At 38.8% G+C, this 13,923-nt stretch overlaps 1 protein-coding gene across 3 annotated transcripts in view; it reads right to left on the minus strand.

Moving 5' to 3' along the window:
• Positions 1–2,042: 2,042 nt before the first annotated feature.
• PDS5A (PDS5 cohesin associated factor A) overlaps positions 2,043–13,923 on the minus strand; it is a 120,030-nt gene continuing 108,149 nt past the window's right edge. For all 3 annotated transcript variants that reach the window (XM_043870733.1, XM_043870732.1, XM_043870734.1), the window contains exons 32-33: positions 12,962–13,314; positions 2,043–4,688 (exon numbers count right to left, since the gene is read on the minus strand). In XM_043870733.1, the coding sequence (XP_043726668.1) occupies positions 4,685–4,688; positions 12,962–13,314 (357 nt within the window). In that variant the 3' untranslated portion in view covers positions 2,043–4,684. The remainder of the gene's footprint in view (positions 4,689–12,961; positions 13,315–13,923) is intronic.

A 13,923-nucleotide genomic window follows, 5' to 3' on the forward strand; every position in this document is an offset into this window, starting at 1 on the left:
TTGGAAGCTTAGGCCAATTCTATGTACAGCAATTAAAAGAACCTCCTTGTAAAATGTTCACAAGTAAGGTAGTTTTAAGGGTATCAGCCTTCTACCTTTCAGCTCTTAACCTGAGGTGGGTGGTGAAGGGCCAGGTTACTTGCCTCCGCAGCTGACCTTTCTCTTAAGTACATGACTCCACTGCAGGCAGGTAAAGCCAGATGGTGAAACTGCGACTTTTCTGGGAGGGAAGGGTTTCAGGAGATTTTTGGGGTTTGGGGTAGGTGGCATTGGGGTGATCTCTCTCAAAAACTGAGTCTTTGAAGCGTTGCTGCCTGGGTCCCCATTAAAATTTGCTTGTTGGAGCTCACTAAATCCCTAGTTTGTCCAAAGAAGCCACAGTATTTGTGCTTTAGATGGGGGTGCATTCAGGATGGTGGGCAACCAAGGCTTGGGGGCTGGGACCAGGTGCTCCAGGCTTCCCAGGTGGCGCTGGTGGTGAAGAATCCGCCTGCCAATGCAGGAGATGCAAGAGATGTGGATTTGATCCCAGGTTGGGAAGATGCCCGGGAGTCGGAAATGGCAACCCACTCCAGTGTTCTTGCCTGGAGAATCCCGTGGACAGAGGAGCCTGGTTGGTTATAGTCTGACAGTCAGATACAGCTGAGTGACTAAACGTGCACACCAGGCGCGCGAGTCTGAGCGCGTTCGCTCAAGGCAAGCGCGCCGCTGGTGTCCATGCTGTTGAACAGACATCTCGTCTGCCCCTAGTCCACTTGCACGGTTACTTCCTGCCAGGCCGCCCTGAATCTGGAGAGCCGACTCCTGCATCAGGTTCAGCTCAATCTCTTTTAGGGACCTACGTGCTCAAACAGTTCTCAGAATAGCACTTCTCTAGAGAAGGTGAGGATTTCCTGCTTCTCCTCCATCCATGAGGTCTCACATCCAGGCATGTGTCGCCTGGACAGCCACATATGCCCGTGTTGTGCTGTTAGCTCTATATTGCTAGCCCTCCTAAGGCATGATCTTGGTGTTTCTAATGCCAGCCCCCACCACCGAGCCGTCCGCACAGAATGGTTACCTCCAACCCTTACTTTTTTTTTTTTTGTGGCTTCCACAGATCTGAACTTTGCACTAAGGTGCTCCTGTGTATAACTGACCTCCAGGTGATTGCTTTTCAAGCTTCTGGAAGAATGAATAGTGTTGTTTCTTAGACGGATGCATGGTCTTTGCTAGAGAAAGGAGTAACTAGAGAATGAAGGGGAGGAAAGTGCCCTAAGTTGGAATCAGCATTGATTATAGTGTTATTTGAGAAATACCTCCAAAATTCAAGTCCTGATCACCCGCTTGCCTGACTCATGTTCCTGTTGGACTCTGAAATGAGCACAAGTGGAGGATATTATTACTCTTAAATGGAAATGAAAGACTGGAGCTCTGGTTTACAGACTTGAGTGTCTGATTATACTCATTTCCACTGTTGCTGGCTTGTAGCAAACTTTTAGCTTCTTGTAGGCAAAGCTATCATTATTATTTAGGCAGGCTGCAAAGATTCTTGTCAGACTGCTGGAGACTTGGTTACTAGTGGTTTCTACTGAGTTATTTAGGTGAATGAAAAGTATCCAAGTGTGGAATAACCACCCCAGTGAGGGTAAAGTACAGAAACCAGTCATGATAGCTTCTCTTACTTCTCATTTTGTTCACCTCTCATTCCAGATACATGCATGTAATCTGCCTGTTCTCTATGAACTACTTTTTGAAGTAAATGTGCATGTTCAGAATTTGCAATAAAAAGGCGTATCAACAGGTTAGTTTAAATGGAAGGCCACTTTGAAGTTCTTAAAAGACAATTTCTAAAGTTTCCCAGATACCCATAAGAATTCATCCTGTTATTATATTCTCCCTCAGTCACTGTAAGCCATGTAGTCAGAAGTTTGAAGGTGGCCTTTGATTCCTTATGGGGATGTGCAAAGTCCAGAATCTAAACAGAAAATATGCAAAGACATTTTATCAGCTTGTGACATACCAAGAGGGTACATGAATATTCAGGGTTCCACACTACTATATAATGCTGCATTTCTTGGTTTTATTTGAAACAATGCATATTTTTTAGCATTTTATGGTAGGATTTTACACTTGTCATTTACACAAATTACAAGGTTCTCTTCAAGTCTTTAAAAAATTTTTTTAAAAATTCAGCCCATGTGCAGCACAAGAATATGCAAAACTACTTTACATTATACACACGTTTTATCAAAGGAGATACAAAATTCTGGCTTGTAGTTTTAGACAAATACAAGAAGCTTCAAACTAGACACAAAGGGTTAACATTAATTCTCAAATATAAGTCTGCACTTTGTGTTGTATTTCTCTGAGATGTGAATACCAAATTCCTAAGAGATTTTACTTTCTCCTTTTTCAAAGGAAAAATGACAATTTCCCTTAAACAAGTCCCTCCCCATCAGCTCCGCCTACCATCCTACTCTCCCAGCCCTTAGTGCCAGACACTTGCTTCATATTAAAAAAGGATTTTCCATTTACATTTTGTATGTGGACCAGATCCTTTTAGCTAACTCCTCTCTTGCAAAAATCTAAGCAGCCGTAACTGATGGGAATGGCTGCTACACTATGTTAAATATGACCTCACGCTAGGTTATCTAGTCAGCTATGATGCTGAATGATTAGTAAAAGGAGATGAGACAGAGGCGGCCTCTACCAGTGTGCTTTTTATTGGTGGCAAATTGGTGGCCTTAAGAATCAAGCTGTCTGATGCTAAGAGAACTTCAAAATCTAAACAGAATGTGCCCACTGATGGCTTGAGGAACTTCTCTGATGCTTATGCATAGATAATCTTTTTCAGCATGTTGGAGGCAGTATTTTATCTGTCTAAAGGGTTATAAAGAGGCAATAAGGAAGAGTAGAACTTTTTCTGCCCTTTTAAAAGGTAATATCTGGTATCCATTGTTCCCTAGCCATCATCTAATATCTAAATGTGTGTATATGCATATTTAAAAGACTTATCCATCTTTCAGTCAGTATACAGCCAACTCTTGATTACCTATGAGAACATTAAGTGACATTTACTACCAACAAATTTTACATTTAACATTACCATCTTTTTGGACACAGGTCATGTTCACTCTTTACGTCTCATGTAGACTATAGCCTGTCAAGACCAAGTTATCACACAGCGTTTATGTCCTCAAACCCACGCGAGGTGTGTGCAAGGACCCTGTGCAGGTTCAGACAGGGCTTCGGGGAAAGGGCTGAGGTGGAGAGTGGGGGCAGGTGAGAAAGGACCGATCTCAGTTCCTCCTGAATTAGCTCTTATGGTGTGCTCTGTTATTTTATTTTTATGATTAATTACATGATTCTATGCAAAATCCAAAACCTGAGGCATAGTCACTACTTTGTATAGATAATGGAGAGTTGACTGTAATCACGTTGTTTCTTTGTAACTTTAGCCCTTTCACATACAAACTTCACAGGAAAACATAATATGATAAAAAGATTAAAAAAGACTACCATATGACATCTAGAAGCATTTATTTTATGCAAAAAACTTAAATATGAATATGTGTACACAAAAAGTGCACACATTACCTATGCTGAACAATGCCAAGAAACAATATACTGATGCAACAGTTGTCTTCAAAAATAAACATAAAAACGGAGCCCAGACTGGCAGACAAAAGCAAAACACTTAATTCCCAATAGCACAAAGCTGAAATTGATAGCAATCCTAAGCACCTCCCACTTTCCTTACAAAGCTGCCAAAGTCCAACTATTTAAAAAGAACTGACTTTTTTTTACATCAATAATAAAAATCTGGTGACAAACATTATAAAACCAAATGCTGGATAGTTTTTACTCCTTTTAAAATTTCAAATATTCCAACATATCACAGGAGTAAAAACCACTTTAAAGTGATATGCTTTATGAAACAGACAACAATATGTACATTTATTGCAAATTATATTAAACTAAAATGGAGGGGAAATCAAAATATGAAGTGATATGAAATCAATAATAATTTTAATTATTTTCTCACTCTGATAAAAATCAGAAAGCAACATTTATAAAATTGCCACCACATCACTTTTCATAGCAGGGAACTGAAATCTGTACATCTCATTTTGCAGAAAAGTAGGCAGGCAGAAAGAATTATACATAAAAGTTTCCAAAAGGAAAAAAAAAGACATATTTAATCTGATTTCTCTTCCTCTAAAAAATTAATTCAGTAGACTTCTATTTTTTTTTCTTGTGTAACACGGGAAATTCCTGGCTCTAAAATTGATGAATTTTCATTGTCAGTGTAAGGACATCCTGTTACTTTCTTTAAAATAAAGACTGCAGCATGGAAATTAATGGTGTATTATGCCGTTAAACTCCAGATATGCAGGAACTGGAACCAAGTGTTAAGCAATTTGCTTAATTATTGACTTTTCATAAGAAAAGTCTGGGGGGAGGGTGGAAAAGAGTTGCTTTTAGCCTCTCTCTCTGAGTTTTTGCTGTACATTTCCATCAAAGGAGTTGTGGTCATGTGAAAAAAGGAAGTAATAGCTTTTTTCAGTTTTCAAGGCAGAAAGTGTGTTCTGAAGTTAACTTCATTTTCTGTTCAGGGTCATTCTGAATCCAAGTTTTTGCAGAAGCTAGAGCCTGCTTCTGTTTGGCCTTCATTTTCTCCCTTTGCAAATAAATTTTCTTTTTACCTTGGGGATAGGAGTAGAAGAAAGCAATGTTAGTAAGATAAAAACAGGAAAACAAACCATACATAGATTATTTCTTTTCTATCATTATCTAAAATCTGAAAACATTTTTTTCATTTTTCACATGAGACTTAACTTGGTTTAGGAATCTTTCCATAAACTATATAAAAACAAAATACCAATTAAGAAGTTTTTATAAGCATTGCTACCCAATGGCCAATTTGCTTATTACTACAATAAGACACTAAAAGCTATTTGAAATAATTTTTAATTAATACTTCCAAAATTATATAGTAGAAAAATTATTAGACAACTATAGCAAAATGAATTTAAAAAGGAGCAAAAGTATTCTTTAGTGTACTAAAAAAGGAGGAAAATTTAGCTTAATTCTGCTATGAAGAATCCCCCATTGATTCTATTTCCCGAATAGGGAGGGAAAATTATGACCCCTGGAAGGATGAAGTAGTGGGATAGGGTCTCTTCTTCTTCTCCCTTCACCTATTCCTCTCTGGGAGGAGAAAGCAGCCATCTAAGGGGTGAGGGAGTGGTGGGTGGGGAAACTGGGCATGCTGGAGTTCTGGTCTGTGTGAGGTTATTTGTTCAATTTAGGGACAAAGTACTAGCCTATGTCATTTCACATTTGGGGGTGGGGTGGAACCCATGGCTCGCAGGATCTCAGTTCCTGGACCAGGGACTGAACCTGGGCCAGGGCAGTGGAAACGGAATCGTAATCACTAGGCCACCAGGAATCTCCCTGTCATTCCACATTTTTAATCAGCCGTTAAGACTGTGTCTCCCTGACGATTCCAAACTTGGGCAAGAAAGATAAGGGGGATGTTTACTTATATTCCCAAACCCCAATGTTATATATACCTTTTATAAAGATAACAATGCTAACAACAAAAAAAGTTAATTAATTAAGATTCTTATGGAGTATTAAATTGTTATAATAGAATTTAATAACATGATGTCAAAGAATCCTCTACAAGCTGCCTGCTGCGCCTTCAGGAAGCTTCCCTTTACTAGCTCTGAGCCCTCAGGATCTTCCTGGCTGCTCTCACAGACTTTTAAACGATCCAGGTCACTGGAAGGGTTTCCTGGACTTGATTCTATGTCCCAAAGTGAATCGCCATCACTTCTGAGCACTTGGCTTCTGAAAAATTTCATATTATTTTGATAAAAATTCACTTGTTACTGAAGAATATTTGTATTTAACTAATATATGGTTGTTTAATACATAAGGAAACATACTTAGGGGATACTTCTAAAACATAAATTTGTGATGTGAGGAAACCTTCTCACTATACAAATGGGCACAGGAAATCAGTAAATTCTTCGCTTAATAAAATAAAAATTCCAAGATTCTCGAACGCTCTAATACTAAGCATACTACACAAAACACACTAATCCAAAGCTGCCGTCATCCTATCGATGAGCTACTTAAGTTCAGTTTCCCGTGTGTTCCCAGTTCAAGGACTGTATCTCCACAGGTGTTTATTGGTATTTTCTTTTTCATGGAAGGATTTGGCCTTAAAGGTAAATAAAACATACTCAACAATCAGCACACCTATAAAAACACATTCTCAAAAAAAAAAAAAAACACATTCTCAGTGCAAAACGTTTGGGATTGCTTGCCATTTGGATAGTAGTTTAAAAACAAAGGAAAAACAAGTGAACTAATGAACAACTGAAAAGATGGTGAATCCTCCATTCTCTAACTTGGGAGGCCAACATGAAGTGTCCAGCCGTACAGACACTATTTCCCAACTACAGTGTACAAATGGCTGAGTTTTATAAACCCACAGAGTAAATTCAAGGAATTTTCTCAAAAGAAGTAACAATTTCAAATGCAGCCCAAAATATAAACAGGAACATTTGTTGGAACACACACACATAGAAGCTGACGGAATACATTTATTGCAAAAATCCAAATGGATCTAAGAAATCCTACAGGTAAGTTTACAAGTCAAAATCCTAAATTAATAAATGAATTATGTTAAGTAGAAATCATACTAAAAATTATTATTTACTCAATGTTGTCAGTGAGAGGATCTAATAAGAGGAATTCCAGAGGGGTCTGCACGTGCTGCACTGTGTAAGTGGCGGCCGTGGTATTTAAATGGCTGCAGAGGCTGCCTTAAATGGGGCTGAAGCATTAATGGGGTTACAAACTATCTAGACTGAGGCTGAAATATACTAGGGCCTCAAAAATGGTTTTCATTAATTAGTTAATAATAAAGTTTAAATAATCATGAAATATGGTAGGAGTATAAACATCAAATAATAAAACTGGGCAAGTTTTCTGGAGGTGATGCATAGACTGAGTGACCTCGAGACCTGACACTCAGCTCTAAGAGCAGCGAGGTAAGTAACGCCAGGAAAGGCTCTTTTCAGGTGGTAACATAAAGACAGCTGTGACCAGAGCAGGAACGGACCATCAGTGAAGTGAGAAATTAAGTAAGTAAATGTGTGAAGAGTAATGCAAGGCAAAGAAAGACTGATGAAATAGCGTCTGGAGTTAGATACTAGGGTCACAGAGAGGCACAAGTTTGCCCGGCCTTGTTTCTCAAAGGCTTACATTCAAGCTTAAAATATGGGGGCAAATTAAATCACTTTTAGCACAGTGATCCAGACCCAGATCTGGTTCCACAATGCAAGGACCCTAGGCTACACTTCAAGTTGCCAGGGCAGTTAAGTGACCTGATCCTACCACTCTGGGTTCATCAGAAATGCAGTGCTTGGTTTGCTATCAGTGTTGGCGACCTGTTTCTTTTATTAATTACATGGTTGAAAGTGTACTGATAACCTTAACAGGCTGATTCAAGGTGTGTATATTAGCTCTGTATTCTGAATTGTTCAGTCATGTGGCTTTAACTTGTATCTGATTCTCACTGAGTCTCAGGAAAATACAGGTGAGCTGTCAAATCAGAAAATACAGGTAAGATGTCAAATCAATCGCAGGTAATTTTTGCAGTTAATGAAAAGTATGTTTAGAAACTTATAGGAAGGTGAAAGCTAGAGTTTCCCATGAAATAAAAAAACTGGCACCTTCAGAATTTTGACCAGTGTTTTCTCCTGAAGCCGAGCGACAGGACACCAGCCGAGTCAACAGAACTCTTGCTTTAGTGTCTGTTCCTATTGCTGGTGGTGGTTCAGTTGCTAAAGTGACCCTGTGACCCCATGGACTGCAGCACGCCAGGCCTCCCTGTCCTCCACCATCTCACGGAGCTCGCTCAAACTCATGTCCATTGAGGCGGTGATGCCATCCAACCATCTCATCCTCTGTCACCCCAGTTCTCCTCCTACCCTCAGTCTTTTCCAGCATCAGGGTCTTTCCAATGAGTTAGCTCTTCGCATCAGGTGGCCAAAGTACTAGAGCTCAGCTTCAGCATCAATCCTTCCAATGAATATTCAGGGTTGATTTCCTTTAGGATGGACTGATTTGATCTCCTTGCAGTCCAAGGGACTCTCAAGAGTCTTCTCCAACATCACAGTTTGAAAGCATCAATTCTTTGGTGCTGGCTCAGCCTTCTTTATGGACCAACTCTCACATCCACACATGACTACTGGAAAAATCATAGCTTTGACTATATGGACCTTTGTTGGCAAGGTGATGTCTGCTTTTTAATACACTGTTTGTCATAGCGTTTCTGCCAAGGAGAAAGTGTCTGAATTTTGTAGCTTCCATCACTGTCTGCAGTGATTTTGAAGCCTAAGAAAATAAAGTCTGTCACTGTTTCCACTTTCCCCCCTCTATTTGCCATGAAGTGCTACACATTAAAACATCTCCTTTTTACACATTAAGAGGAGAAACAAAGATGCGAGTTGTGAATGTTCACGGTTTAGAGGAGAAATATAACCAACTGCAGCTGTCACTATTAACAACACAGTGTTAACAAGGGACATGACCTGGATTCAAAATCCCTGCTCTATGTACCACCAGTCAGGTGGCCTGGGAAAGTAACTGTTTCAGGTGTAACCTCATTTCTAACACACAGTTGGTACTTGCTTTATAAAGATGGTTGTCTTAAACAGACGTTTAACAACCTTTCCCTATTACCACTATTATTTCTATCAATATACCAAAACCCCACACATTATTCCACCTACTATTCACTGCAGTCCTTCAATGTTTTCATAGTGTTATGTGCTTCATTTAAGTTTGGCACTTTCAAGAACATCTGACCTCTCCCTTGGTTTACTGCCTCTCTGAAGCTGAAATGCAGGGGCTTTTCTCTGCGTGAATTCTGAAATAGGTTTAAAAGATGACTATAGTTTTTGTCTGATTTAACCTATGATTATTTTAATAAACTAGCTTCTTATGTAATAATTATAAAAATTAACTGCATGCAAACATTTTCCACTTTATGGAATAACGTTTCACATATATAAACTACACTAGTTATTTAAAGTAAGGAAGTCTTTTCAAAATATCCTCTATTAAACTAGTTTTGTATGCATGTATAGTACTCATAGAATGAAGACTTAATTTACCTTCATAGGACAAAATAACATGGACTCCAGAGTGACAACGCCTGGTTTTAATCCCGCCTCGACTTTGCTTATTCATGTAAGCAAAGGGACCAAAAGCTGCATGGACTCTCTCTTCGTGGATTTCTTCCTCTTTATAAACTAGGGATAATGATAGTACTTACCCATGTAGCGATGTTTTAGGCACTTCATAGGTTAACAAAGAGCTTAGAATTGAGCCTGATTAATAATAAGCACTGTATTAATGTTAACTATTATCAGTCTTATGTAACAATTTTTTAAGTGAAACAAAATATGTCACATAAAATTTATAATTTTAACCTCTCTTATGTGCACAGTTGGGTACATGAAGCCCATCTGCACTGTGTACCATCACTGTCATTCCTCTGTTCGGCTGGTACGAAAGTAACTGTGGTTTCAGACCGTGAATGTTAGGTCATTATAACTAGGTTCAAACACATCTTTATTAATCAAAATAGGAACCACTACAACCAACACGTTTTTTTCCCAACTAACACATTTTTGTCAACAAGAAATGTTTATTCCTGTAACGTAAAAATCTGTGCTTCAGGATTCAGCAAACTCTTGGAAAACATTTTTCTTGCAGAAAATTGTTGAGATGCTTAAAGATGTGGTAGTCAACTAGTGAGAGGTCAGGTGAATATGGTGGATGAGCCAAAACTTCACAGCCCAATTTGTTTAAGTGTTGGTTTTGTGGTATGTGGTTGAGGAGTGTCGTGGAGTAGAGCCGGACCCTTCTGTTGACCAATACTGGCTGCAGGCGCTGCGGTTTTCAGTGCATTTCACTGATTTGTTGAGCATACTTCTCAGATGTAAGGGCTTTGCCAGTACTCAGAAAGCTGAATACCAGCAGCAGACCACCAGACGGTGACCATGACCTTTTTGTGCAGGTCTGGCTTTGGGAAGTGCTTCTGGAGCTTCTTCTTGGTCCAACCACTGAGCTGGCCGTCGCCAGTTGTCACAATAACCTGAGAAATGGTTCCTTGTTGTTGCACAGACTAAGAGAAGATGACACTTCAAAACAACAACTACTTTTGATTTGCAGTCAGCTCATAAGCCACCCACTTATCGAGCCTTTTCACCTTTCCAATTTGCTTCAAATGTCAGATAACCGTAGAAGGGGAGATGGAGAGTTCTTCTGCAACTTCTTGTGTAGCTGTGAGAGGCTCAGCTGCGATGACTGCTTTCAGTTGGCCACTGCCAGCCTCTGACGCCCTCACTGCGCTCCGCATCTTCACGGCTGCTGCCGCCTCCGCAAAGCTTCTTGGACCACCACTGCACTGTACTTTCGTCAGCAGTTCTGGGCCAAGTGCGTTGCTGACTTTGTGAGCTGTCTCTGCTGCTTTACAACCCATTTCCAACTTAAAATTGTTTGAATTTGCTTTTTGTCTAACATCATTTCTACAGTCTAAAATAAATGTAACGTCATTAGCAAAAAAATATAAAGCAAGAAATGCACATTAAAATGATGTAAAACATAAATACATTTATTTAAGAATGTATATGAATATCAAAGAGCAGAGTTCAATAACGCAAAACCACAATTACTTTTGCACAACCTAATAAATAATATTAGGATTAATATTTTAATAGAATATTTTCATCCTCCCAAACTGAAATGCTGTACCTATTAAACAGTAATGCCTAGTCAGGCCCCACCCCCACCCCCTGGCAACCACCTCATTCTGCCTCTATGAATTGAATTTGACTACTCTAGTATCTCATCTAAGTGGAATCATACACTATTTGTCCTTCTGGATCTGGCTTATTTCACTCAGCATAATGAATGTCCTTAAGGTTCATCCATATTGTAGCATGAGTCAGAACTTCACTGCTTTATGTAGTAATAAAAATAATTCTTATATTTTTATTTTATCAGTCAATAGACCTAAAGTGAAAGTTTTTCTGCTCTCTTCTGGAATTAATAAACTGGGGATTCTTTGAGGGTAAGAATCTATCTCTTTTGGATACTTATGTATTGCCAACACCCAGCACAATGCTGGTAGTCTAATCCGTCTGTATTTGTTAGAAGAACAAATGAGAAGTGTAAAGAGCAATACTCATGTGCCTATAATGGGTTTATTTCTATGCAAGGGGATATCATGAGTAATGTAGAGTTTCTGGAGTAATTAGGTTTCCAAACAAAAGTCATAATGCTAGAATTTAAGGGCAGAGTTGTATATTAGATTCAGGAAAGAATGGAAAAGACAAAAGGAAGCTTGGGAGAAAGTTTCAGAATGTCCTTCCGTGTTTTGTTAGTCATGCATTAACAGTCAATAAATCAATCAGAAGTTTCTAAGATATGTGCACAGTATCTATTCTACTGAAGTACTATGGTCCTGAAGTACTATCACGAACACCTATCATCAAAGAATTTTGTATTGTGTGTAACATTGCCCAACCGATCTACTAACTGGCATACTTAAGACTTCTAAGGTATCTTTTCACTCTTTTTTTCCTTTTCACTCTTAAAAGAGATATTTTAAGATTTTTCAGAAGGTCCAAAGCCATTTTAAATCAAGAGCAGTTTCTGGCATGTAAGCCATTTTTGTTGGGTTTGTTTAATACTTTGGGGGGGCATATAGTGTAACTAAGAGCAGAGCAGTGGGTTTTACAATGATCAATTTCAGAGACAAGGTTTATTGCTACTGAAAATTATTTTCAGGGTTCAAGTAAGTGCCTGGATATTTTGGTTAGATGGCAAAAGGACAGCTCATGACAGATAAGATCAGGTGGCTCAGGTGGCCTGGGTGTGATATCAGTAGTATTTTACATGGGTGAGGAATGGCCAGAATTCTAGAAACCCTTTAGAGAATTCTGGCTATGTCCTCCCATGAAATTTCTTCAGTTTTTGCATAACCAAAAATATATTAAGGGGTAAAGCAACTAGAATTCAAAACAGTGGTTAATCACTGAGCATTTGTTCCACACAAGGCATTTTGTTAAGTGCTTCCTATTTAATGATCCATTTAATTCTTAGAACAATCCTTTGAGGAGGGTATTATCATATTGTCTTACTGATGAAGACAAGGAGGCCAAGGTTAAGTATGTTGTTCCAGGTCAAAGGTCCAGGTTTGAGGAGAAAATAATAAAATTTGCCCCCAATATTGGCTTTCTACTTTTAGTCCATAAAACTAGAAGTGACTAAGTAGAAGAAACACCCATTACTTAGTCAGATTTGGGCCTGGATCAGCTGCCATTAGATGCTGAAAAAGGTGCTTAGAGACATTTAAAATGTAACAAATTTAATAACCCCAAACTTCAGAATTTCATAAATGCTAATGTAAAACCCAACCCAAACATGATCAAAGACGAGCAGCTGTGAGGTTATTCTCATTGGGAAGGGTAGGGGAGAGAAGTAAGTCGTTGACTTATATTAAAGTTTACTATAACAAGTGGAATTAAAGAGCAAGATATACTTGTTCATTGTGTCATGACACCTATTTACTCCATTCTGGGACTTCTGTATAAAAAAGTAGCCCTTTATATTTAGTAAACCCCATGCAACTATGTGAAGAAGACCAAGATAATAATATCCTTGCTAATAAATAGAAATACCAAAATACCACATCCTAATTTAGGAGATCTCTCTTCAAATTGTTGTCCTGAAGGTTATGAGATAAAAACAAACGCCATCATAACTTACTCAGGAAAACCAGGGGGCAGTTTTCACTCCCAGATGGCTAGGTATTTGGGTGTGGCTGGCAACGAGGACTAGAACAAAGTGTCTAAACTCAAAGTTCAGAAGGAACGGAGCGCGTTACCTTTGCAAGTCAATCTGTCTCTCTGTTGGCGCTGCCTTTTTGGCTGGGTCTTGCAGTTTGGGTGCTTTGGCATTACCTGCTTCCAGACCTCCAGGGCTCTCCTGACTGACTGCAGCTCTCTTTCTCCCCTTACTGAGAGGTTTATTTATATCGTCATTTTTGGTTGCGTTGCCCTGAGATTCAGATTTGGGTCGACGTCCTCTCCTGGGTTTTGAAGGGGCAGGAGGTCCTGATTCCTCTGCTTTCTCATCTGTTTTTTGTTGAATATTCTCTGCACCAGCTGCTGTTACTGTTCTTTTCTTTCCTCGGTCACTGCTGATGTTGCCCTGGGCAGACTGATCAGAATTAATCTCCTAGAAGAGCAGAAAACAATTTTATGAACAAACTCCTTAAATATCACTGATCTGACCAGAAGAAGCATTCTGCAAGTATTTCAGTTGGGATTCCAGGGTTTCTAACTCACTGCTTATATCCCACGAGGAATGTAAATTCCTTAAGAGTAAGGACTGAACATGATACCTAACCATAGTGCGTGGCATATACAATATACTCAGTAAATATGTATTAAATGGCACAGGCAGTTATATAAGAGAAAACCTACTTAGCTATTCTTTCACACTCACTTTAAATAAAAACGTCCCTTTTATTTCTAGTATGTTCTTAATGTTACCACTTTTCAAAAGCAGGGAGGATGTTTTCATAATTCAATGTTATTTTCTTTCTCTATGATGCATGTACTGTAATAATCTTCATAATTCTGTAACAGAAAGTTCTTTAATATCTCACTTCACTCATTCATTCAAACTTTTGTCTCTTCTTATTGTGTCAGTCATTAAGCTTTTTTTTTCTGAACATTCTCTTTTTTTCCTCTTTCTAGTTTGGCATACATATTGTCATCTAAAATGTTTAAGTTAATAAAATTCCACTTTGGACATGAGGAGGAATAATAGTTTTTAGGATGA

The sequence above is a fragment of the Cervus elaphus genome, chromosome 17, assembly GCF_910594005.1.
Source record: "Cervus elaphus chromosome 17, mCerEla1.1, whole genome shotgun sequence".
Lineage (NCBI taxonomy): Eukaryota > Metazoa > Chordata > Mammalia > Artiodactyla > Cervidae > Cervus > Cervus elaphus.